Below are 27,921 nucleotides of genomic sequence, written 5' to 3'. Positions count from 1 at the left end.
GGTTGACGAGCAGTTTGCTTTACTTCTCACTCAGTTTGAGGATTTAATCCAAGTCACCAAGTTCATGTCAGACCAGCTACAATCTCCCAGTTTGGAGCTTTCATCCGCTATGGACTTGGCTCAGTCTGTTATCGATGCACTCTCAGCAAAACGGGGTGAGGAATCATGGAGTGAAATTCAGACAAGAGCTAGGGACCTGTGCATCAAGGCCAGTATACAGAGCAGACCACATGAAAGGAGACAGGCCCAGCCACCCCGCCGCCTACATGATTTTGTTGTTGAGGCCCAAACTGAGTCACATCCTCTGATGACTTTCGCAAGCACTGTTTCTATCCAGTTATAGATAGACTTCTGATCTAAATGAAAAGACGGTTTTCAGGAACTCAAGACAGGTCTGGCAAACTCAGAAACATAGCATATAACTCACGGACTTTGAAAATAACTTGGAAATCGAATAGTCCGCAGAAACCTGGAGGCTCATGGGAGATCCAGGAAACCATGACAACTTTGAACATAGACTAGAGAAGCTCAGAACATGGACTCAAGAAACTCAGAAGGTAGCCTTGGGGAACTTGGAATGTAAACTCAGGACAAGCACTGAGAATAGAAGGCACCCTTGCCTCCAGCCGACCGATGTCCAAGCCTCTGTTGAACCTCCACTGAGTCCACTTATGGTGGGATACTACTGTCATGGTGTGCGCTGACAGACGACTAACCCAGGTGTGGAGGAATGATAAGCTCCCATGTAAAGACAGAAACAAAAGTTTATTCATAGGAAGCAACATGCACAAAATGCTGGAGGAACTCAGCAGGTCAGGCAGCATCTATGGAAATGAACAAACATCAACGTTTCAGGCCGAGACCCTTCAGGAAATAGGAAAATGCCAGAATAAAAAAGGCAAGGGTGGGGGGGGGGGAAGGAGGATAGATAGAAAGTGATAGGTGAAGCCAGGTGGAGAGGAAAGATAAAGGGCTGGAGAGGAAGCAATCCAACAGGAGATGAGAGTGGGCCATAGGAGAAAGGAAAGGAGGAGGGACCCAGGAGAAGGTGATAGGCAGGTGAGAAGAGGTAAGAGGCCAGAGTGGGGAATAGAAGAAGAGGGGATGAGGAGGAGGGTGGTTTTTTTTAACTGGAAGGAGGAATTGATATTCATGCCATCAGGTTGGAGGCTACCCAGGTGCTGCTCCTTCCCCCAAAGGGTGCCCTCAACTTGGCACAAGAGAAGGCCATGAACCAACATGTCAGAAAGAGAATGGGAATTGGAAATAAGATGTTTGGCCATCGGGAAGTTCCACTTTTGGCAGATAGCGCGGAGGTGCTCCAAAAAACGGTCCCCCAATTTACGACAGGTCTCACCGATGTAGACAAGGCCACGTCAGGAGCACTGGACACAATAGATGACCCCAATAGGTTCACAGGTGAAGCGTTGTCTCACCTGGAAGGACTGCTTGGGGTCCTGAAAGGAGATGAGGGAGGAGGTGAATGGGCAGGTGTACCACTTTGGCTCCTAGCAAGGATAAGTGCTGGGAGGGATATTAGTGGGGAGGGACGAATGGACGAGTGAATCCCTGCAGAAAATGGAGAGAGGTGAGGAGGTAAATATATGTTTGGTGGTAGGATCCCTTTGGAGATGGCAGATATTGTGGAGGATGATGTGTTGGCTGCAGAAGCTCATGGGGTGGTAGGCAAGGAATTTCAACAGAGCGTCAATGGCTTGACTGACTGACACTGTGTGACGAATCACAGGACCCCGCGACAAGTGGAAATCAGCAGTCCCCTTTAAATAATCACAGTCCATGTCAGTCAAAATAAACAGAAAGCACAAAGGCTTAAAGACTCTAGATAAGAAAATAATTAACAAATACAGGTGCACAGACCAGCTGAGCTTGTGATATAATCTAAGCTTATTAATTGGCTCTTTTCTCATTGCACAACTCCCAATCACAAAACTATCTGGGTTCCGTCAAGAGATTGATTGTGAACACCATCCCTTATGCTTTCTATGTATTTTGTCCTCCACATAAATGCCGCTAATCTGGTTTTCCCCGTCTATAAATAGATCAAACCAACAGCATCTCTAAGGCAGCTCATCTCAAGAATCAAGATACCAGAAAAGAAAGATAACCGACAAAAGCAATGTGGTGTACAGGATCACCCGTGGAGAATGCAACAAGGACTACGTCGGCCAGACAGGACGTTTACGGGTACACGAGGACCATTTTAAACGGGACACCGTAGAGGTTCTGGCGCAGGCAAACACAAAGCACGCATCAGAAATTTCAGAGGCTGGGTTCTCTAATAATTCCGTAAGCAAACGTATCTAAATAGACGCTATCTACGAACCCCTAAGACCAAAAAAACCCCGACCCAATAGAATTCAAAGGTGAACTGAAGGGCTGGGAATCAAGACCGAAGCGGGCGAGCGGGCGGGCGGCGGGGGGTGTTATATAAACGAGCGCTCTTCCAGAGAGAAACACTCACAACTGCGCACTGAGGATATCCCCAGTCAAGGTGAAGACGTTCTTTGGTCGGCCCGAAACTTGATGATCTACCAGCACATGGAGATGTCCGTGGGAGAATGCTGCCGACTGGCACATTCTCGGCTGCAGGAGTATGTGCTGAGGGACGCGCTGAAACTCGGTGCAGCAACTGCAAGGGCCCGGTGGGGAAGGACCACGGTATAGGTTTCTTCACCCGTGGGAGTGGGAGGGGTCGGTGGCGGGGAGTATAGCCCTCAACAATGATGTGGTAAGGCGAACAACTGGAGTGCCACGTGGGTGGCCGTAAGTATGGATATGTACTGACTATAAAAGAAGCGTGTGTAAAGGACGGAAAATTATTGAGTGGTTTATCGTAATAATTTTATTTTTGTATAAAGTATATTTTGAAATAAAAAGATACGTCTACAAGCTAATTGCAAAGCTTGACGAACACCGCAACATCAGATTAAACCGCTGCCCTGTGATTATTGCATTGTTATCTGCATCCCTAATTCCCTGATTTACTAAAACAGCTTGCCTATTAGATCCTATCCAGTTATTTAATTTTGTTCCATATTCGTGTACTTTATTAAAATTTAAATTGTTGCATGCAATCAAAAAATCCTTTAATTTTTGTTTTTTTCCCCATTTTTCCCATTCTAAGACTGTGTGTTTTGATCTTCCCTGACCACAGTGGTTATTGTTTTCCATGTTTCTTCCTTTGTTTTCAAAATTTCCCCTCTGCAGAAGACTCTTCTTTCTTCCCTGGGTCCCCTTAGCCCTAGCTCCACTACTTGCCACCTCCTGGTTCTGCTGATTACCTACCATCTGGGAAATCTAGACCATCTAGAAGCTCTTGCCTGCCACTCTATGCTGCTGGTCCTCCATTGCAATTGAAAACTACACAATTAAGAGAATTTAAATTAAATTAAATGTGATGTATTGTCCCTATGGCTTCTACTTACAACCTGCATTATCACGGTCTTCAATCACGGCCTTCACCCGTTGTCTATCCCTTTGTTCTTCCTTCCCTATCACTTAATAGTTGTACAGGAGAAGTGCAAATGTTAACTTGCTGAACTTCTGTGGCATCCTGGTGGAGTCATAACAAGCTTTTTGCACCGGTTTTTTTGATATGATTGGGCATCTGAAACCTGGCGGAGCCCATCCAGGTCGAATTGTTAGCTGAACACAACCCAGGCACGGATGAGAGCCGGCTGGATTCGAACTCGCGACCTCTTGCCCCGAAGTCCAGCGCTGATGTCACTACGCCGCCAGAGTTTTAGCAAAGACAATTACGCGTTCGAGCTACGTTCATAAATGCAAATCAGGGCAAAGACTTCTTGGATTCGGAGCTGGTGAGGGTGGCTGATCATTTGCTCCTCTTGAAACTGTGGGATCAATTCGCTGCCCGGTACTGACAACAAAGCTCACCCCTCCAGTTAAAGCTATGGCCACCCAAACTCCTAAGGATCGCGGCGACTGCCTCCAGGTTTTCAGGGGGACCTTCATCCACTCCACAGATACGTCTCCAGTGGAGAGTTTGGACGCTTATATCGTGGGAGTCAACGAGTTGGGAAAGGTACGGACGCCGATTCACATTTCCACTGTGGTGGGTTTTTTAAATCGCTGGGTCAAGAGGGATCAATGGTTTAGTTCGATTTTCAGTGTAAATGAAATACTGGACAATATATTAGTGTAATGAATTCCCTGCGCCCAAAGATCGGCAGAAACCAGTCGTGTGCGTATGGATGGGGAATCACATTTTCCGAGAAGAATGCGTGCATTATCAATCAATTATACTTTTCAATGCAATTCTTTTTATTACAATTTCATTTGGTGTCAATGTAGACTGTAGAGGTAAACTCGACTAGTCCTCGTTTAGAACTGGGAATCGGGTGCATTACCACCTTCTAGAAAACGAGCATTACAACCACGGACTCAGCGCTCTCCCGCAGGCGGGCTGCGGAAAAGGCTCGGCAATCGCTTCGCAAGAATGCACGTCCAGCCAATTCAATGTGACGGTATTTACGGTAACTCTCATCCCAGTCTTATAGATACTTGACCAAAAGCACAGTAACGCCTACTTTCCCTGTTTATCTTGTTCAGTGAAAGAAGACTACCGTTTATATCGGCGCTGTAATGGAGCGGTATTAGTATAAGATTACTGCTTCCTAGCCGCAGTGCTGGCGTTAGCTTTCAGTTTGAGAGTTTTAGTTAACGCCCCCGTCGTTCTAGCGTTATCGATCTTCCTTTAATTCTGCACAGTTCTTATTAAAAGCAAGTGAACTGTTCATCCACTCTGGTGTCTCTCGCTCTGCACCTCGGCAATAACCGAACACCTGTGTCACAGTCGTTGGAAAATCGTGTCCAAGGGCTATTTTCCATAAAAAGGGACTTTATAAATATTGTGTAGAGGTATTCTAACTCTGGTCGGCGGTTAGGAAATGTTAAAGAAGAAGAATTTGGGAAAGGGAATGGGAAGGGGTGAAAGTGTGCGGTGGGATCACAACACAAGAGTTGGAAGGAGAGTGGGGAATGAAGGGAAGAGGAGAAAGGAAAGGTGCGAGAGTGCAAGATCAGAGGAAAGGGCTGGAGAGAGGTGTGGGGACAGAGAGGGTGAGTGCGGAAAACATCAGAGCTGTAAATGAACGGGTGGGAGGATACCCGCACATAATCGCCTAAGCACAAATCCCGAGATAAGGATAACGAGGGAGTAGGACGTGAACCCACGGTTACTGATTTAGAGGCAAGACTTTTGGAAATGAGCCACAGCCAAGTTATCTGAATGAAATGTCCAGGTAAAAATAAAGTCTGCTATATTTCCAAATTTCATTTGTATACCTTGTGATTATTGGACATGAAGCTACCCCCCTCCCCCCCACCCCAAAGTTCTCATTCGTTAACCTGGCATGCAGTAATATCTAAATATCATTATGCAGCTCTGGCATTTGCTTCAGGTGTGCAGATATGATCCAGAAAACGGTTTAAAGTTCCACTCCAGAGACTTGTGCACAAAATTCAACTTTACTTTTCAAGATTATTAGTTTCCAGGATCTCTGCCCGCAATGTTCTCTCTAATTTTTTTTACAGCTGCACAGACCAACCATTGTTCTGAACAGGAAATTTTTGTGAGGCACTCTAATTTTTTTTGTAATATGCATACTATGAATACTTAGATTGCGTTGGCATTCAGAGGGCTGGAGGTTCATTAACAATGAGCTACCAACTTCCATTCTGTGTTTATTGTTACAATTTCTAACAGTGTTGTAACTTGAAACACGGACGAGGTAAATATGTTGAAGCTCTAAAATGTTTCAAGCTAAAGGTTGTGGCATGTTTATTATTTAGAAATTTTATGGATTATATTCATTAATGCAATTAATTACAGGGTACTTCACAATTATATTATATAATTATATAATACGCTATGTCTGAGGGCTCCATTAGTCAGAGTTGACCATGGATATTGCATCCTAGCTGTCTAGATACACAAGCCTGGGCAGTACCATATGGATAGCAAGCTGCTGCTCATGTACCAAGCTTCCTCCTCTCCACACATCTGATGAACCCAAAGGAACGGCAGACCACGATACAGTTTGATACCAGCAGCACTGCAGGAGTTCCCAGTTGCATTGAACTCAACATAGGACTGCCTTAGGGACTCTAGCTCCATTTTTTCCCTCTGGGTTTAGTCCCAAAGCCTTGCCTGTGAGTGAGTATAGCCGAGGTTTGAAATCAGAGTTTTCCTTCTCCTAGATGAGCTGCCAACCATCTGGCCGAAGCGACTGGTTTTAAGGTGCAAGTAACTCACCTTTTCCCCTTCTCCTGTCAGTAGAAACAGTTCCACCAGGCTTAGTAGCTAAGCCACACGTGAAGGCCAGGAGCTGGATTTGGTTGTCAGAGGACACTTTAGGTGCACGCCATTGGGAGCATTTAATAGGCAGTGGGAGCTTGTTCTCATTACCACCCCAGGCTATAATAATTCTAAGGAACCAATTATATAATATAACATGATTGAATTCACTCACAAGTTTGAGAAGGAGAAGCTAACATCAGATGTATCAGTATTACAGTAGACTAAAGGGAATTGCAGAGTCATGAGAGAAGAGTTGGCCAGAATTGACTGGAAAAGAACACTGGCAGGGATGACAGCAGAGCACCAATGGCTGGAGTTTCTGGAAGCAATTCGGATGGCACAGGGTATATACATCCCAAAGATAAAGATGTATTCTAAAGCAGCGGTCCCCAACCTTTTTTGCACCGCGGACCGATTTAATATTGACAATATTCTTGCGGACCGGCCGACCTGGGGGGGGGGGTTGTTTAAGTAGGGTTAAGCTCACCTCAACGTGTCTTTTACAGTTGGGTTGCCAACTTTCTCACTCCCAAATAAGGAACAAAAGAAGCAGTCAAATCCTGGGACACTTGTGTTTACCCCTGGAAAGACTACCATGACCATGAAGCCTTGCGCGGGCACCTGTGTGCGCATGCGTGATGTGCGCATATGTGATGTGTGCATGCGCGTACGTGCCGATTTTTTTACACAAATCGGTTTTGCCTTAATCTTCCCAACTATACCGTACATACATTACTTCTACGTTATATAGGCTGTGTATTTATCATATCATTCCTGCTTTTACTATATGTTAGTGTTATTTTAGGTTTTATGTGTTATTTGGTATGATTTGGTGGGTTATTTTTTGAGTCTGGGAACGCTCAAAAATTTTTCCCATATATATTAATGGTAATTGCTTCTTCGCTTCACACCATTTCGGCATGAACGGTTTCATAGGAACGCTCTACTTTAGCAGGGGAAATATGGGACAAGGGCGGTCCCGCATTGGGACAAACCAATTTAGCCCAATATACGGGATGTCCTGGCTAATACGGGACAGTGGCAACCCTATGTTCAAGTTCAACAGTGCGTGACAGGGAATGAGGAAAGGTGCAGCTGACTCATATTGTTCCCTCACGGCCCGGTAGCACATGCTTCGTGGCCCGGTGGTTGGGGACCACTGTTCTAAAGGAAAGATGACATAACCATGAGAAGTCAAAGCCAACATAAAAGTCAAAGAAAGGGCATACAGTAGACCAAATATTAGTGGGAAGGTAGAGGATTGGGAAGCTTTTAAAAACCAATAGAAGGCAACTAAAAAAAGTCAAGAAGTTAAAGATGGAATATGAAAGTAAGATGGCCAGTAACATTACAGAGAATGCCAAATGTTTCTTCAGATCCATAAGGTGTAAAAGAGAGACAAGAGTGCATATCGACCACTGGGAAACTATGCTGGAGTAGTAGTAATGGGGGACAAGGAAATGACAAATGTGTAAGTATTTTGCATCAGTCTTCACTGTGGAAACCACGAGTAGTATGGTAGAAGTTCCAGGTGTCAGAAGTCATGAAGTGTGTGAAGTTACCATAAGTAGAGAGAAGGTTCTTAGGAAACTGAAAGCTCTGAAGGTAGATAAGTCACCTGGACCAGATGGTGTATATGCCAGGGTTCTGAAAGAGGTGGTGGAAGGGATCATGGAGGCATTAATAATGATTTTTCAAGAATCACTAGATTCTGGAATGTGTCTTGAAGACTGGAAAGTTGCAAATGTCACTTCACTCTTCAAGAAGGGAGAAAGGCAGAAGAAAGAAAACTATAGACCAGTTAGTCTGACCTCGACGGTTGGGAAGATGTTGAAGTCAATTATTAAGGATGCAGTCTCAGGGTACATGGAGACACATGACAAAGTAGGCCGTAGTCAGCATGGTTTCCTCAAGAGAAAATCTTGCCTGACAAATCTGTTGGAATACTTTGAAGAAATAACAAGCAGGATAGACACAAGAACATAAGAAGTAGGAGCAGAAGCAGGCCATCTGGCCCATGGAGCCTGCTCTGCCATTCAATAAGATCATGACTGATCTGAGTCATCCCCACCTACCTACCTTTCCCCCATAACCCTTAATACCCCTACTATGCAAACATCTATCCAACCTTGTCTCAAATCTATTTACTGAGGTAGCCTCCACTACTTCATTGGGCAGAGAATTCCACAGATTCATCGCTCTTTGGGAAAAGCAGTTCCTCCTCCTCTCCATCCTAAATTTACTCCCCTGAATCTTGAGACTATGTCCCCTATTTCTAGTCTCAACTACCAGTGGAAGCAACTTTCCTGCCTCTATCTTATCTATTTCTTTCATAATTTTATGTTTCCATAAGACCTCCTCTCATTCTTCTGAATTCCAACGAGTACAGCCCCAAGCGACTCAATTTCTCCTCATAGTCTAACCTCCTCTGTACCACCTCCAAAGCCAGTACTATTATATATATATATATATATATATATATATATATATATAATGCCCTTCCTCAAGTAAGGAGAACAGAACTGCATGCAGTACTCCAGGTGCAGCCTCAACAGTACCCTGTACAGTTGCAGCATAACCTCCCTGCTCTTAAATTCAATCCCTCTAGCAATGAAGGCCAACATTCCATTTGCCTTCTTGATAGCCTGCTGCACCTGCAAACCAACCTTTTGTGATTCATGCACGAGCACTGCCTTGTCCCTCTGCACAGCAGCATGTTGCAGTCTTTTATCATTTAAATAATAATCTGATCTTCCAATTTCCTTCCAAAGTGGATGACGTCACATTTACCGACATTACACTCCATCTACCAGACCCTTGCCCACTCACTTAACCTATCTCTATCTCCCTGTAGACTCTATGTATCCTCTGCACAATTTGCTTTTCCACTCAATTTAGTGTCATCAGCAAACTTAGATACACTACACTCGGTCCCCTCTTCCAGAATATTAATGTATATCATGCAGACAACAGGAATTCTGCAGATGCTGGAAATTCAAGCAACACACATAAAAGTTGCTGGTGAACACAGCAGGCCAGGCAGCACCTCTAGGAAGAGGTGCAGTCGACGTTTCAGGCCGAGACCCTTCGTCAGGACTAACTTCCTTCAGTTAGTCCTGACGAAGGGTCTCGGCCTGAAACGTCGAATGTACCTCTTCCGAATGTATATCATGAACAGTTACGGGCTCAGCTGTGGCACACCACTCACCACTAATTACCAACCAGAGTAACACCCACGTATCCCAATATAAAAGCAAGGATATAATGTTGAGACTTTATAAAACACTGGTGAGACCTCACTTGGAGTACTGTGAACAGTTTTGGACCCTTATTTTAGAAAGAATGTGCTGAAACTGCAGAGGGTTCAAAGGTCATTCACTTAAGTGATTCCAGGATTGAATGGCTTGTCATATCAAGAGCGTCTGATCTCTCTGAGCCTGTATTCAACTAGAATTCGGAAGAATGAGGTTGACCTCATTGAAACCTATCGAATGGTGGAAGGCCTTAATAGAGTGGATGTGGAGAGGATGTTTTCTATTGTGGGAGAGCCTAAGACCCGAGGACACAGCGTCACAATAGAGGGGCATCCTTTTAGAATGCTGATGAGGAGGAATTTCTTTAGCCAGAGAGTGGTGAATACTGTATGTGGAATTCTTTTCCTCAGGCAGCTGTGGAGATCATGTCTTTATGTAGATTTAAGGCAGAGGTTGATAGATTCTTGATTGGTCAGAGCAAGAAGGGATACAGGGAGAAGGCAGGAGATTGGGGCTGAGAGGAAAATTGGACCAGCCATGATGAAATGGCAGAGCAGACTTGATGGGCCAAATGGCCAAATCCTGCTCCTTTATCTTCTGGACTTATAACACAGATTTCAAAGTCATATTAGCATAATTTCAAAATTATATTAATATTATATCAAAGAAATTGCCAGGTGTGTAACAACAAAGGTTATGTGTGCGGGAGCATTTCAGTTACTGTGTAGCCGCACACCAATGCAATTTGGAGGGATCAGTGTCTCCCACCTCGAGGGAGACGAGTAGGAGGTATGCCATCTGTGCTTCTCTTCAAGTTACCCAATATCCAGACTTGTGGATACTTTACTGGCCTACCTTTCCTGGACATAATCCTGAAACATGCATACTGTAGGGACTGCAATTATTTAAAACGCTGCTTCATGGCCACTTTAGCAAAAGCATTTGAAGCTGAGCAATAAATGAGGGATTAGACTGCCTGGGAGTAAAAGATAAATCTGCTTCAAATGGTGACAAATTTCAGTAGTCTCATTGAGATAAAACCGCATCTGACCTCCCAAGCAGGTGCGAGGAAGGGTAGGGAAGTTTGTTTCAAACTTTACTTGCTAGCCAAGGTGTTGTCACACTACTATTGATGGAAACTTGCTATGACGTTCTAATAATACCTGTGTGGTTACAGAGTCTTTTGGGCTGCTTTAAAAGTGTTGGAGATGTGAATTTTCCTTCCTTCCTTTTGCTAAAGACATTTCCTATTCCTACACTCCCAGACCAACATGATGATAAAAACAGCTTCTCGTAACTGCTGCCCGTACAGGGCACCTAAAGTTGTTAGGACGGATCTTCCTGAACTCCCCAGTCACTGCTCACATGCATATATAACTTGAGATGAATCACTTCTCATTCCTGCTCTGACCTCTCGATGTTGAAATCCAACAAAGGTCAAGAAGTAGCAGCTTATCTTCTCAGTCAGCGCATTGCAACCTTCCATGGAATACTGACTGTAACCATTTCAGATAATCAACTTCTCTGGCATTTTCATTTCAGATTTCCAGCACTCATTGTATGCTGCTTTGATAACTTCAGATAATTATTCTACATTTACAGCTTTCCCTGTTACCATCCCTGTTCATCTCATATTGTCACCTTCTTTCATCTTCTCATCTTCCTGCCTTCCATTCACACACAGACTTTCCCTTTAATTCTCATTTTATTTTCGATCCCTACTGCAACACCTGCTTTCTCTGCATCTTTTACCTTCAAACACTCCCAGCAGTAAATAACATCTGGAGGAACTTGGTGAGTCTGTGGAGGGAAATGGCCAGCTGTGTTTCAGGTCAAGTCCCCTTTTTTCAGTCTAGATCTTGAGCCAAAACTTCAGCTGTCCATTTCTCTCCCCAGGTGCTGCATGACTCACACAGTTTCTCCAGCAGATTGTTTTATTGTCCATATTCCAGCATTTGACATCTTATTCTAATCTCTAACTATTCCCATTTCTAATGACAGACCTCAACCTTAAATGGTAAGTCTGTTTCCCTTTCCGCAGATGCTGCCTGACCCACTGACAGTTTTATTTCTCTCCAGGTGCAGATCTTTCTTTTCGATGGTTGGAAAACCTATGTTCTTTTGAAGGGAAACTAAGTGTCTTCAGAACCAGCAGAACAGAATCAGATTTTTTCCTGTTTCTGTTGCAGATCATATTCATCGATACTGCAGATAAAGAAGAAGAACTGTCAGCGAAGTGGCATTTCAAGAGGGATACGGTCCGAGTGCTTCAGCCAAGGTTAGAGCACACTGTAGGTTATGAAGTCCTCACGCACTGGCCAAGTGGTTCACAATGTCAGGAGAAAGGGAGTGAAAGTCTAGAAAAATGCATGAGACTTTCCAATTATAGAATCCAGTGGTGTAATTGTACACCTGCAACATGAGACCCTGAATATTACCATGTTTGTGGCTCCACTTCGCCATCATTTTGTTGTTGTCTCAATCATTGTTGATTCTATGCCCATATAATCACTGTGCATTCTGTTTTCTGTTTTTCAATAAAGCTTCCTATATCTCTCTAAACCTTTCCAATCCATGTAACCTTGCAAATGTCTTTTAATTGTTGCTGTTGTACCTGCCTCCAACACCCCCCCTGGTAATTTGTTGCCCTGTGAGTGGAAAGAGTTTCCCCTATTGAATCTTTCTCCACTCACCTGAAGATGCTTTGCAAAGGCAAGTTGTTGTTTACTAGTTGCTGGCACAAGTGGCAGTGTCAATGGGGAAATGAAAGCCTAGGGTTCCCATGTGCTGGACGGGTGGTGTCATCGTGTCCTGCATCATTGTTTTCATTGGCTCCCTCTGGGTTCCGCAGCTCATCCTGACCCTGAATGTAGGTTAAACCAGGGCACCTCTCCTAGCACAGAACTGTTGGCCATCAGTATCAGAGATAGATATAGAATTCAGGGCAACACATTTATTGAACTCATGGGAAGAGTGTGAAACTCATCCCCACAGAGGTTGGCTGTACCAAACAGAAGAGATGCATTTCAGAGGTGGATAAAGGAATAGAAGGTTATGGTGACCAGCGAAATGGAAATGAGTGGGGGAAAAGCTCACATGGAAGATAAACACTAACAGGACTAGTAAGGCAAAGTGGCCTTTTTCTGTGCTCTAATTCTATGTAATCATAACATTTCACAAAATTTTACCAATGTTTTGGCTGCAGCAATCCAAGAGTTCTGAGCATTGTAATCTTATTTTTTTAAGATAACTCATAGGTCATTGCTTTGTTGTTATTTGCCAACCGATTATGGGCTTAACCAAAACAATCCTGTTGTTCATTAACCAACCCACGTCTTCTCTCTTTGTCCTCCTGGTCAACTGCAATGAAAAAAGGTTTATGCCAATAAGTAAGCTATGTCATTAACTATCTGCTCTCTCTTCATTCAGGCAGGAATTCTTTATTCCGGGACTGGTTGACACCCACATCCATGCCCCCCAATATCCCAATATGGGATGTTGCCTGGATCTGTCACTCCTTCAATGGCTAATCAAGTATACCTTCCCCACTGAAACCAAATTCAAAGACCTGAAGTTTGCAGAGGATATTTATACCAAAGTAGTGGTACGTACAACAATATTTCAAGTATTGTCTTGCATCACTTGGTGAAAGTAGACATTTATGGGAATCGGGCAGCCATTCAGTGCTTTGGGCTTGTTATCCCACTCAATGAGATGCAGACCTAACTCCACACACCTATGTTCACCCCATGTCCATCGACATGGCATCACAGACTTTTTGCAAATTTTTAACACACTATGACCAGAAATGTATCCAAACAAAAATGTTTCGAGACTTTTCAGAACTGGAAATACAAAAGACAGTGACATTGTCTGTTCCTCTGAAATCCTGAAGTTTAAATCAAATTGATTAATTATTTCAAGGTGCACAGTTCTAGCCTATGCAATTTAACTCTTGGAGACCAGCTCTTATTATTCTGGAAAAATTACACTGCATGCCCTCTAGAATCAATATATCATAAGAGTAATACTTCATGGGACAGGCCCCAGTCAATTTTATCCAGGTTGACCATGATGTCTATCTCTGCTAATCCCTTTTAGAGTTGATACCTTCTAAAGTGTCCAGAAATTTTCATAGGATTTTGTGTACTGTCCATCCAAGCTTCAAGAGTCTCCAGGCATGGTGGGAAAAAGCTGCAGGCTTTCACCTCCATCACTTTAGCCAATCTGCTGAGGTTGGTTTTCAAATCAACATATGCAGTATGTAATCCTTAGAATAAAATGGTCATATTTCACAAAGCACTAGAAGAAATGATACAGGTAATTAATATAATTAGAAAGCTAAGAAGAAGCCAGCACCTGAGGTTCACTTTTAGAGAAAAGGAATTAAAAACACAGAGAGGCTGTTTCACTTGTGTTGAAACTTGTTTTTGACCACACTTGGAAAACTGTGCTGCATGTTACAGAACAAGTATAAATGAATAGCAGGAGCAACAAAAATTATCACAAGGTGATAGCGAAATTGAGCGTTGGAACTATCAGACTGAATGGGCTGGGGCTCCTTTCATCAGAAAAGTGAAAGGTGTAATCAGGTTAATGGAGCAATGTCTCCATTTATGGAAGATCATTGTTAATATTAAATCATGAACAAATCCAATAATGAATTCTTGAGATATTTCTTGATGTGTTGAGTGTTTATAATGGACTGGAACATTTGAGGAAAATAACAGGGATATATTTAAGGGGAAACTGCATAAACACACAAAGAAGAAAGAGCTGGAAGGGTTTACTGAAGGTGGTGAGACCAAGAGGGATATGTGTGAAAGATAAACCCCCATACAGACTGATAGGGCCAAATGGCCTGTTCCAGAAATGAGGGGCTACATACTTGTGGACAATTCCAAATGGCAGTGGGGTCAACAACTAGAACAGAAGGGGGTAAATTTTACTGGTAGAGGCACCAAGGTTGACAGTGAAAAATGTTTTTACTCTCTGGAAAGTGCTCCTGGAGGTATTAGTGAGTAGATTCAATGCTGTGATTCAAAATTGGTCGTAGGAAAATTAAACAGGCTCATGAAGAGAGGATGGGACAGTGAGAGCAACTGAACTTCTCTTCCATAAAATTGATACAGACTTGATGGGCTGAATATCTTCTTCCTGCACTGTAACCTTCCCACGAAAATCTGTATAAAAACAAATGACTATAAATTCAGCTCCATCTGGTTTGCTCAGTGCATTTATATTGACACATCACAGTGAATCCAGCACTACGTTTTGCTGTATTTAGTCCAATGGATGAAGAAAGAATTTGCAGGTAACATTCTTTGCCCGTCAGTGATTTTCTGTTACTCAAACAAGAGAGAGCTTGGAAAGGGCAGAAGAGTAAGAACAAACTTCCCACTAATAACAACTTCATTATTCAACAGAAAAGAACGCTGAGAAATGGCACAACTACTGCATGCTACTTTGCAACCATCCATACTGATTCATCTTTAAAGCTTTGTGACATCATTGGTAAGAGGTTTATCCCAAATCTATTCATTTCATAGATAGCAACTACACAATCTAGTGAATGTCTGCACCTGAATAGCTTTAAAGGATTTCAAAGTCAGATTCAAGTTTATTGTCAAATGCACAAGTATATAGACTCAGTGGCCACTTTATTATGTGCACCTGTATACCTGCTTGTTTATGCAAATATCTGATTAGCCAATCATGTGGCAGCAATTTGATTCATAAAAGCAGGCAGAGACAGCCGAGAGCTTCAGCTGTTGTTCAGACCAAATATCAGAATAGGGGCGGGGGGGGGTGGGGGGAACGTCATCTAAGTGACTTTGACCGTGGAATGATTGTTGGTGCCAGACAGAAGCCTTAAGATCATAAGATATAGGAGCAGAATTAGGCTGTTTGGCCCATTGAGTTTGTTCCGCAGACTCCACAGAGATGTTTAATTATCTCAAAAACTGTTGATCTCCTGGGGTGTTCACACACAACAGTGTCTAGAGTTTACAGAGAATGGTGTGGAAAACACAAAAAAAAACATAGGGTGGCAGTTCGGTTGGTGAAAATGTCTTGTTAGTGAGAGAGGTCATCCACTTTGACTTTCTGCCGTTGGGCAGCAGACTATGATGCACAAAAATAAGAACAGTCAAGATGAGAAACAGTTCCCCAGGCCATTAGGCTTCTGAACTCCTGGCCACATTGTATTCAAAGTGTCACCAGTTAATCTGTTCTGTACCCTACAATATTTAATATTAATGCATTTTAGTTTGTTATTTATGTGTGATTCATCAGTAGATTTTATCCTTACCTTCATAAGTTATCATGTGTTATGTGCTTTATGCCCTGGTTCAAAGAGACTTTGTCTTGTTTCTATATACATTATATGGTTATTAATGTTATATACATGTATGTCATTAAATGACAGTAAACTTCACTTGACTTGACTTTACTTAAGAATGGCCAGAATGAATCAAGCTGATAGGAAGGTGACAGTAACTCAAATAACCATGCATTACAACAGTGGTGTGCAGAAGAGCATCTTTGAATGAACAAGCCATTGAACCATGAAGTGGATGGGCTAGAGCAGCAGAAAACCACGGCCATACCCTCAGTGGCCACTTTATTAGGTGCAGGAGGTACCTGATGAAGTGTCACTGAATGTATATGCACACTTGCAATGAAAAACTTGCTTTCAGCAAAATCCCAGGCACAAAGCTTCACATTTACAACATTCACAAGAAAAACATAAACTGAATATACATAAGCATGTACAGTTTTTGCAAGAAAAGCACAATTACAACAGAAATTAAAGATTTTTGTAGTGCAAAGTAGTCAAAGTGATCACAGTATTGTTGTACTGAAGTTGTGATGAGAGTTTGCACAGGTTGGTTCAAGTACTGAATGGTTGAAGGGAAGTACTGTAGCTGTTCTTGAAACTGGTGTTGTGGGATATCAAGTTTCTGTACCTCCTGCCTATTGGTCTGGTCTAGATAGTGAGGATGTTGAATGATAGATGTTGCCATCTTGAGGCAATGCTTTGGGGCAGATAGTTTTGATGCTGGGAAGGATGTGCCATTTACTACACCAGACCAGGATACAACTCACAGTTATAAACTTTCTACAGTACATCTATAAACAATTTGTTGAAATGTTGGGTGAGAATCTAAGCCATCATGATGGCACACCTTCCTTGTAATTTGTATCTGCGTGCTGGGCCCCAGATAGATCATCTGATATGTAAGTGCCCAGGAATTTAATGCTGCTGATTCTCTTTGCTACCATTTCACCAGTGTAGACTGACATAGGGTTAAGGACTACTTCGCTTTCAACTTAATACTATTCTTAACCTCTGCAGTTAGACATGGTTAACTTACGCTTCCTCCAATGAGAGAGATTTACTGAGGATTTTGAATTATTTCTTTCAAGTCCCTGTCATCATGTGCCCATAGTCTTCCCTGAACCCTCTTTAACCAACACTCCCTTTCCATTGTAATTCCATTTGTTTAGGTTAAACATAGTTGTTTCCAAGCCTATGCTCTTGACCGCAACCAGAATTTGAAAGTTGAATATCTTATCACTAACTTCCAGGGAACCTTTTACTCTTGTGTCATTTATTAACCCAGTCTCATTACTCATGAGAAGATCTTAACCTTTTTCCTGGTTGGCCCATAGCATATTGTTCTCAGAAACTATCCCAAATGCAGACACTGAATTACTTTCTGTAGCTCTCTATTTCATCTTGATTAACCCAATTTACATGAAGGTCGAAGTCTCCCATAATAGCTCTTTTTCATGCATCACCATTGACTTACATCCTTTCCTACACCATTTAGGGTCAGTACACAACTCCTGCCAGTGTCTTTTTTTTTAACCTCTACGCAAAGTGACTCAGCATCTCCTAGGTATTCTTTCATACCCATATTTATTTTGCCTCTTATTAATAGCACTGCCCCACTATCTTCCCCTTCCTGTGTATCCTCCCTGAAAGGTAAATATCAAGCATCCAGCTTTAACCCATTACATTCATGTCCTCCTAATGAATATCAGATAATTTCCCTTCACTTTGTGCAGTTAGTTCATCTACCTTATGACAAATGTTTTATGCACTGATACTGATGCACTGTAGGTTTTTTTATGTTTTTAAAGCTTTTTAGTATTGCCTTCTTGCTAGTTTTAATCATATTACTCTTTTTTTTGTACTGTGGCCCTTGTTTTCTTTCATTCCTGTCCTCATTTTTCTCTCTCCCTAGTTACATTGCTTAGGCTCATATTCGTTTGCCATTCCAGTTTAAAACTTGCCTGACAACACTGACAAACGACCATGCCAGGGCATTATTGGTTGGTGCGGTGGAGTTTGGAGAGATGGAGAAAGGATTATGTTGGAGTAGAGAAAGGATCAGGAAAAGGGGGTCAGAACAGGGAACAAGAGCTGGAAGGGTGAGTGGTGAGCAGAGCAGTGGAGTGAGTAATTAGACCAGTAAGCCTGAGAGCATTGGGAAGCTGGTTGACAGAAAGAATTCTGGAAGAGGGAAGAGCTAAGGAAGTGACCCAGCTAGGCTGTGGAATCTGATACCATAGGAAGTGGTTGCACTGAATAGCATAGATGCACGTTAGGGCCGCTGAAAAAGGCTACGATGGTGGTTTTGAAGAGGAGGCATGGGAGCAGCTTGAGTCGAGCATCAAAGGTAGATTGGCCAAATGGCCAGCTTCAATCAATGAGGTAGTTTTGAAAAGTAGTCAAAATGGCAGCTAATTTACCCCGAGAAAGCTTCCACAAATTATATTATATCATGATGTTCCTGAGGGATATACTGTGTATTTACGAGGACAGAGGGAGAACCCTGCCATTGAACATCTATGCCCACTTCATAGAGCAAAAAGAGCCTCAGTTTATGTATCATCAGTAAAAGCAGTATTTCCAACTGTGCAAAAATCCTTCCACATTATAGTATCTCAGCTCTGCTGAGTGCTCTCATTTTTGGAGAACTGAACCTTCAATCTCCTTGCCTTCAGGACAGCAGGGAGCTGCTAAATTAGCCACGTCTATTGGCAGCCATTGTTCATGAAGCTGACACTGCACCAAGGGACTTCCACATTACTGGGTGGGCAGCTTTTCAGATGATTGTTCAACTAAGGCTGTTTCTGTTCTTTGAGTTAGACACAAAGCTCCTAAGAGCTATCTTGAAGAAGAATAGGTGAGTCCTCTCTGATGCCTTCATCAGGAACGATTCCACTATGCTAGAGTAACAAAAAAGACATTTCCACCATTAGCAAACTTTGAGAAATTAGTGCTTCCTTTCTTTCTATTTTTTGATACAGATAAATTTGGCCAGCGAGCTTTTGTGGGTAAAGTATGCATGGACAATAACGTCGCTTATACTGAGTATAATGAAGCAACAGAGGAATCAGTAAAGGAAACAGAAAGGTAATGTGTTACTTCTGAGTCTCCCCAGTTTATCAAACAGAGGAACTTTCAAACAACTCCCTGTCCATTCACTTGGCAACCAAATTCCGAAGATCATCCCTTGCTGTAAAGTTTATAGCAACACACACAAAATGCTGGAGGAACTCAGCAAGTCAGGCAGCGTACATGGAGAGGAATAAGTTCGCTGTTTTGGGCTGAGACTGGAGGAAGTGGGAAGAAGCCAGAATAAGAAGGTGGGGGAGGTGATGGAGTACAAGCTGGAAGGTGACAGGTGAATCTAGGTGAGTGGAAGGTAAGGGGATTGGGGAGGGAGGATGAAGTGAGAAGCTAGGAGGTGATGGATGGAAAAGGTAAAGGACTGAAGGAGAAGTGATCTCATTGAAGAAGAGAGTGAACCATAGGAGAAAGGGGAGGAGGAGAGGCACCAGAGAGAGGTGATGGGCAGGTGAGAAGAAAAGGAGTAAGAGGGGAGCCGGAATAGGGAATGGAGATGGAGAGAAGGGGGAGGGGAGAAATTACCAGAAGTTGGAGAAATCAATGTTCACGCCACCAGGTTGGAGGCCACCCAAACAGAATATGAGGTGTTACTCTTCCAACCTGAGAACAGTCTCATCGTTACAGTAGAGGAGGTCATGGATCAATATGTGACATGGGAAGGGGATTGGAATTAAAATGGTTGGCCACTCGGACATACTTTCTAACGTGGATGGAGTGGAGGAGCTCGACAAAGCAGTCCTTAATCTACGTCGGGTCTCACCAGTGTACAGTGAAGTTAATCTAGGTATCCTGGTCAAAATTCATCCCTCAACTGATACCTCCAGAAAGGAGTGAATGGACCATTAATTTTACATTTTGCTGACTGAGTACGGTGTGTCCTGATTGGCTGTCATGTGTCCTACAGGCAGGTGCAAAAAAGTGCTTCCTCAGCTGAAAAGAACCACTTAAATCCACATCTCTCTTTTTATTAAGTAAGGTACAACTTGAGCATTACATACAAAATGCTGGAGGAACTCAGCAGGTCAGGCAGCATGTACGGAAGTGAATAAACAGTCGATGTTTCGGGCCTAGACCCTTCTTCAGGACTGACAAGGAAGTAGAAAGACGCCAGAATCAAAAGATGGCGGGAGCTGAAGAAGCTAACTAGAAGGTGATTAGGTGAAGCCAAGTGGGAGGGGAAGGTAAACGGCGAGAGAGGAAGGAATCTAATAGGAGAGGAGAGTGGACCACAGGAGAAAGGGAAGGAGGAGGGGACATGGGGGGGGGAGTGATAAGTGGGTGAGAAGAGGTAAGAATGGGGAATAGGGCAAGAGGAGAGGGTGGCAAATTTTTTTTACTGGAAGGAGAAATTCTATATTCATGGTATCGTGTTGGAGACTACCCAGACGGATTATTAGGTGTTGTTCCTGCATCCTGAGGGTGGCCTTACCTGGGCACAAGAAGAGGCCGTGGACAGATGTATCAGGACAGGAATGGGAATCGGGGTATCATACCAACAGGTTGATGCTTGAGCATTGACTGAAATGTAAAGCAGAGCTGCTTCTGTTGATATGGTTTATTGTTTTTAAGTGCTGTGGTCAGAAGTAGAGTTTCATTATTAATTATGTAGCTGAGCATTCACTAGGATAGAAATTTGGAAATACCATACCAAAATGTTCACTCTTTGTAATCTGTTTTTGTTTCAATTGCTAATCCCTCAGAACTTGGCATATTGGGAAGAGTAATAAGTTTACTGTCCTGGATATTGTTGGCGGGGATGACTAACCAGGGGTGAGCCACAGTGGCAGGGCCTCCAGCACTGAGTCTGACCCGGTGGTGCAGAAGGGTGGGATGGAGAAGAGGAGAGCTGTCGTCATTGGAGACTCGATAGTCAGGGGAGCAGACAGGAGATTTTGTGGATGTGAGAAGGACACCCGCATGGTTTGTTGCCTCCCGGGTACCAGGGTCCGGGATGTCTCTGACCGGGTGCACGACATCCTGGTACGAGAGGGAAAGCAACCAGAAGTCGTGATACATGTTGGGACCAATGACATAGGCAGGAAGAGGGATGAGGTCCTGAAGTGTGAGTTTTGGGAACTAGGCAGAAGGCTGAAGAACAGGACCTCAAGGGTGGCGTTCTCAGGATTGCTGCCAGTGCTACGTGACAGTGATGGTAAGAATTGGAGGAGATGGCAGTTGAATGCATGGCTGAGGAGTTGGTGCATGGAGCAGGGTTTAGATTTTTGGATCATTGGGATCTCTTCTGGGGAAGGTGGGACCTGTACAGATTGGATGGGTTGCACCTGAACTTGAGGGGGAGCAACATCCTTGCAGGTAGGTTTGCTAGCATGGTTCGGGAGGGTTTAAACTAATTTGCGAAGGGGATGGGATCTGGAGTGATAGAGCAGTGAAAGAAATGCATGGAGTAAAGCCAGATCTAACACAGGGAGGCCTTGAGGAAAGAGAAGCAGAATAAACGGTGTAAAGGTAGTAAGGCAGAAGGGCTGAAGTGTATGTACCTCAATGCAAGAAGCATCAGGAATAAAGGTGATGAACTGAGAGCTTGGATACATACATGGAATTATGATGTAGTGGCCATTACAGAGACTTGGCTGGCACCAGGGCAGGAATGGATTCTCAATATTCCTGGATTTCAGTGCTTTAAAAGGGATAGAGAGGGGGTAAAAGGGGAGGAGGAGTGGTATTACTGGTCAGGGATACTATTACAGCTACAGAAAATGTGGGTAACGTAGCAGGATCCTCTTTTGAGTCAGTATGGGTGGAAGTCAGGAACAGGAAGGGAGCAGTTACTCTATTGGGGGTATTCTATAGGCCCCCTGGTAGCAGCAGAGATACAGAAGAGCAGATTGGGAGACAGATTTTGGAAAGGTGCGAAAATAACAGGGTTGTTATCATGGGTGACTTTAACTTCCCTAATATTAATTGGCACATGATTATTTCCAAGGGTTTAGATGGGGCAGAGTTTAAGTGTGTCCAGGATGGATTCCTGTCACAGTATGTGGACAAGCTGACTAGGGGGAATGCCGTACTAGATAATGAACTGAGACAGGTCACAGATCTCTCAGTGGGTGAGCATCTGGGGGACAGTGATCACCACTCCCTGGCCTTTAGCATTATCATGGAAAAGGATAGAATCAGAAAGGACAGGAAAATTTTTAATTGGGGAAGGGCAAATTATGAGGCTATAAGGCTAGAACTTGCAGGTGTGAATTGGGATGATGTTTTTGCAGGGAAATGTACTATGGATATGTGGTCAATGTTTAGAGATCTCTTGCAGGATGTTAGGGATAAATTTGTCCTGGTGAGGAAGATAAAGGATGGTAGGGTGGAGGAACCATGGGTGACAAGTGAGGTGGAAAATCTAGCCAGGTGGAAGAAGGCAGCATACATGAGGTTTAAGAAGCAAGGATCAGATGGGTCTATTGAGGAATATAGGGAAGCAAGAAAGGAGCTTAAGAAGGGGCTGAGAAAAGCAAGAAGGGGGCATGAGAAGGCCTTGGCGAGTAGGATAAAGGAAAACCCCAAGGCATTTTTCAATTATGTGAAGGAAAAAAGGATGACAGGAGTGAAGGTAGGACCGATTAGAGATAAAGGTGGGAAGATGTGCCTGGAGGCTGTGGAAGTGAGCGAGGTCCTCAATGAATATTTCTCTTCGGTATTCACCAATGAGAGGGAACTTGATGATGGTGAGGACAATATGAGTGAGGTTGATGTTCTGGAGCATGTTGATATTAAGGAAGAGGAGGTGTTGGAGTTGTTAAAATACATTAGGACGGTTAAATCCCCGGGGCTGACAGAATATTCCCCAGGCTGCTCCATGAGGCGAGGAAGGAGATTGCTGAGCCTCTGGCTAGGATCTTTATGCCCTCATTGTCCACAGGAATGGTACTGGAGGATTGAAGGGAGGCAAATGTTGTCCCCTTATTCAAAAAAGGTAGTAGGGATAGTCCGAGTAATTATAGACCAGTGAGCCTTATGTCTGTGGTGGGAAAGCTGTTGGAAAAGATTCTTAGAGATAGGATCTATGGGCATTTAGAGAATCATGGTCTGATCAGGAACAGTCAGCATGGCTTTGTGAAGGGCAGATCGTGTCTAACAAGCCTGATAGAGTTCTTTGAGGAGGTGACCGGGCATATAGATGAGGGTAGTGCAGTGGATGTGATCTACATGGATTTTAGTAAGGCACTTGACAAGGTTCTACATGGTAGACTTATTCAGAAAGTCAGAAGGCATGGGATCCAGGGAAGTTTGGCCAGGTGGATTCAGAATTGGCTTGCCTGCAGAAGGCAGAGGGTCATGGTGGAGGGAGTACATTTAGACTGGAGGATTGTGACTAGTGGTGTCCCACAAGGATCTGTTCTGGGACCTCTACTTTTCGTGATTTTTATTAATGACCTGGATGTGGGGTAGAAGGGTGGGTTGGCAAGTTTGCAGACGACACAAAGGTTGGTGGTGTTGTAGATAGTGTAGAGGATTGTTGAAGGTTGCAGAGGGACATTGATAGGATGCAGAAGTGGGCTGAGAAGTGGCAGATGGATTTCAACCCGGAGAAGTGTGAGGTGGTACACTTTGGAAGGACAAACTCCAAGGCAGAGTACAAAGTAAATGGCAGGATACTTGGTAGTGTGGAGGAGCAGAGGGATCTGGGGTTACATTTCCACAGATCCCTGAAAGTTGCCTCACAGGTAGATAGGGTAGTTAAGAAAGCTTATGGGGTATGTAGAACATAGAACATAGAATAGTACAGCACATTACAGGCCCTTCGGCCCACAACATTGTGCCGACCCTCAAACCCTGCCTCCCATATAAGCGCCCACCTTAAATTCCTCCATATACTTGTTTAGTAGTCTCTTAAACTTCACTAGTGTATCTGCCTCCACCACTGACTCAGGCAGTGCATTCCATGCACCAACCACTCTCTGAGTAAAAAACCTTCCTCTAATATTCCCCTTGAACTTCCCACCCCTTACCTTAAAGCCATGTCCCCTTGTATTGAGCAGTGGTGCCCTGGGGAAGAGGCGCTGGCTGTCCGCTCTATCTATTCCTCTTATTATCTTGTACACCTCTATCATATCTCCTCTCATCCTCCTCTCCAAAGAGTAAAGCCCTAGCTCCCTTAAACTCTGATCATAACGCATACTCTCTAAACCAGGTAGCACCCTGGTAAATCTCCTCTGTACCCTTTCCAATGCTTCCACATCCTTCCTATAGTGAGGTGACCAGAACTGGACACAGTACTCCAAGTGTGGCCTAACCAGAGTTTTATAGAGCTGCATCATTACATCGCAACTCTTAAACTCTATCCCTCGACTTATGAAAGCTAACACCCCATAAGCTTTCTTATCTTCCCACCTTTATCTCTAATTGGTCCTACCTTCACTCCTGTCATTCTTTATTTCTCCACATAATTGAAGAATGCCTTGGGGTTTTCCTTTACCCTACTCGTCAAGGCCTTCTCATGTCCCCTTCTTGCTTTTCTCAACCCCTTCTTAAGCTCCTTTCTTGCTTCCCTATATTCCTCAATAGACCCATCTGAACCTTGCTTCCTAAACCTCATGTATGCTGCCTTCTTCCATCTGACTAGATTTTCCACCTCACTTGTCACCCATGGTTTCTTCACCGTACCATTCTTTATCTTCCTCACTGGGACAAATTTATCCCTAACATCCTGCAAGAGATCTCCAAACATCGACCACATGTCCATAGTACATTACCCTGCAAAAACATCATCCCAATTCACACCCACAAGTTCTAGCCTTATAGCCTCATAATTTGCCCTTACCGAATTAAAAATTTTCCTGTCCTCTCTGATTCTATCCTGTTCCATGATAATTATAAAGGCCAGGGAGCGATGGTCACTGTCCCCCAGATGCTCACCCACTGAGAGATCTGTGACCTGACCCGGTTCATTGCCTAGTACTAGATCTAGTATGGCATTCCCCCTAGTCGGCCTGTCCACATACTGTGACAGGTATCCGTCCTGGACACACTTAATATTCTGGGGTGTTTGCTTTCATAAGTCGAGGGATAGAGTTTAAGAGTCGCGATGTAATGATGCAGCTCTATAAAACTCTGGTTAGACCACACTTGGAGTACTGTGTCCAGTTCTGGTCGCCTCACTATAGGAAGGATGTGGAAGCATTGGAAAGGGTACAGAGGATATTTACCAGGATGCTGCCTGGTTTAGAGAGTACGCATTATGATCAGAGATTAAGGGAGCTAGGGCTTTACTCTTTGGAGAGGAGGAGGACGAGAGGAGACATGATAGAGGTGTACAACATCATAAGAGGAATAGATAGAGTGGATAGCCAGTGCCTCTTCCCTACGGCACCACTGCTCAGTACAAGGGGACATGGCTTTAAGGTAAGGGGTGGGAAGTTCAAGGGGGATATTAGAGGAAGGTTTTTTACTCAGAGAGTGGTTGGTGTGTGGAATGCACTGCCTGAGTCAGTGGTGGAGGCAGATACACTCGTGAAGTTTAAGAGACTACTAGACAGGTATATGGAGGAATTTAAGGTAGGGGGTTATATGGGAGGCAGGGTCTGAGGGTCGGCACAACATTGTGGGCCGAAGGGTCTGTAATGTGCTGTACTATTCTATATTCTATGTTCTATGAGTAGTCCAGTTGCGGCTAATGAGAGAATTTAAGGATAATATTAAATTGAAGAGGATGATTAATAATATTGCGATAGAAGGCCTGAGAATTGGGAAAGAAAATCTTATGAAAGCAAAGGATGACTAAGGTATTTAGAATGGAAAAGGAAGTAGAATAGAGAAGTGATCTATGGATACAGTTCTGTACAAAAGTCCAGGGCACATATACATATAGTTAGGGTGCCTGAGACATAGGACCGTAAATTTAATGAGTCATATCACCAAGATACTTGTAAGAATTTTGATGATGAGAGCTAAAAGTAAGATACAAGCTGTAACAGGCAAAGAACATCGTGGTTTTGTGAAAGACAAAGGTACAAGAAACATAATATTGATGTTAAGGAGACTATCAGAACGAGATATTCAAGTGCAGAAGGATTTGTTTGTTTGTTTTATCGACTACACAAAAGCATTTGATAAAGTGAAGCACAATAAGTTATTTGAAATTTTACAGAAAACTGCAGATCTAGTTTCGAAAGACCTCCGCCTAATCAGAAATCTGTACTGGAAACAAACTGCCACTGTAAGAATAGATGGAGAAGTGAGTCAGTTTACGAAAATTAAGAGAGGTGTTAGGCAAGGGTATGTTTTCTCCCCTGACTTATTTAATGTGTACAGTGAATACAATATTACAAAACATAAGAGACATCTTGGGAATCAAAGTTGGTGGTGAAAACATCAATAATTTCAGATATGCAGAAGACATTGTGTTAATTGCAAGTACGCAGGAAGAACTGCAAAACTTAATTGGTATAATTGTTGAAGGAAGTGTAAAAATGTGTCTATCTATCAATTGCAAAAAGACAGAATGTATTGCGATATCCAAAAAGAAAGAGAATCCTATCTGCAGGCTGAGAATAAATGGGGAAGTGTCATAAGGAGGTGGCTAGGAATGGACCCAAGTGCAAGACACAGACACTGAAGCACTAAGGACAGGACTAGGATACAGGGTGAGAGCAAGGACATGGACAAGAAAATCGGGAACCAGGAACAGGACTGGACAAGAGAGCTAGGAGCCCAGGCTTGGACTCCGAGCCAGAGACTGGACAAGGACCCAGTACCTGGGTCTTGCCTCTGGCTCGGACCCCAGAACTAGGCAAGGACGAGGCTTGGCAGGCAGGCAGGATGAGGCTGGAGTCTTCAGGTTTGAGGCTAGAGGCAAGGCTTGGCAGGAGGCAGGAGTCTTCAGGCTTGAGGATTGAGGCTAGAGGCGAGGCTTGGCAGGAGGCAGGAGTCTTCAGGCTTGAGGCTAGAAGCTAGAGACGAGGCTTGGCAGGAGGCAGGAGGCTGGGATCTTCAGGCTTGAGGCTAGAGGCTAGAGACTTGAGGTGAGGGTTGGCAGGAGGCAGGAGGCTGGAGTCTTCAGGCTTGAGACTAGAGGCCAGACACTTGAGGTAGGCTTGGCAGGAGGCAGGAGGCTGGGGTCTTCAGGCTTGAGGCTAGAGGCTAGAGATTTGAGGTGAGGCTTGGCAGGAGGCTGGCAGCTCCTCCTGGGCAGGGCGTGGTTACTCCTGGGCAGGGCGTGGTTCTCCACCCGATGGAGGCAAGGGCCAGGTAGGGACAGAACCAACCCCAGGCAAAAGCAAGACAGCCTGGCTTACCCGACGGAGGCAAGGGACAGGAAGGGAGTTAGGTACATGGTGGCTCCAGGACAAGACAGCAAGACAAGGCCAGGCTTCAGGCAATGCAAGGCAAGACAGAACTTCAGGCGAGGCGAGAGTTACTGGCAAGACAAGGCAGGGCTTCAGGCGAGGAAACTGAAGGCAGAGGAGGGGATACAAGGAGTAAGGACAAGTACAATCCAGCAGCCACACCCTCGTCTCTGGAGGTATTTATGCAGCCAGTCCCAATGAGCATCAGCTGCCTCAATTAGAGCTCAACAAGAACAGAAACAGGGTAGACAGGAAAACCTGGAGGAAGGGTCGATGGAGCGGACCGTGAACCGGAATACCGACTTCATGGACCGGACCATGACAGTTCCCCCCTCTACAGGAGCCTCCTGGCAACCAAACAGGGTATCCAGACTATGGACGACCTGGGTGGGTGGGAGGGTATTTAACAGAAAGGAACCCCGGGTGGTAAGAGGAAAACAACAGTGTTTGTGTCGCTGGATCCATGGCTGGCTGGATTGTTCTGTCATAGGACGGTGGCTAGGAATGGACCCAAGTGCAAGATGCAGACACTGAAGTACTAAGGACAGGACTAGGATACAGGGCGAGGGCCAGGACATGGGCAGGAAAACTGGGAAC

The 27,921-nt window shown here is 44.0% G+C and overlaps 1 protein-coding gene across 1 annotated transcript in view; it reads left to right on the top strand.

Annotated features, from left to right (window-relative positions):
- Nucleotides 1-3,795: 3,795 nt before the first annotated feature.
- Nucleotides 3,796-27,921, top strand: part of gda (guanine deaminase) — a 78,103-nt gene continuing 53,977 nt past the window's right edge. Inside the window, exons 1-5 of the mRNA XM_063049023.1 lie at nt 3,796-4,063; nt 11,784-11,872; nt 13,024-13,198; nt 15,021-15,108; nt 18,916-19,021. Of these exons, the coding sequence (XP_062905093.1) occupies nt 3,932-4,063; nt 11,784-11,872; nt 13,024-13,198; nt 15,021-15,108; nt 18,916-19,021 (590 nt within the window). The 5' untranslated portion in view covers nt 3,796-3,931. The remainder of the gene's footprint in view (nt 4,064-11,783; nt 11,873-13,023; nt 13,199-15,020; nt 15,109-18,915; nt 19,022-27,921) is intronic.

This window comes from Mobula hypostoma, chromosome 5 (genome assembly GCF_963921235.1).
Source record: "Mobula hypostoma chromosome 5, sMobHyp1.1, whole genome shotgun sequence".
Taxonomy (NCBI): Eukaryota; Metazoa; Chordata; class Chondrichthyes; order Myliobatiformes; family Myliobatidae; genus Mobula; species Mobula hypostoma.
The sequence above is the reverse complement of the archived record's forward strand: the minus strand, read 5'-3'. Positions and strand labels throughout refer to the sequence as shown.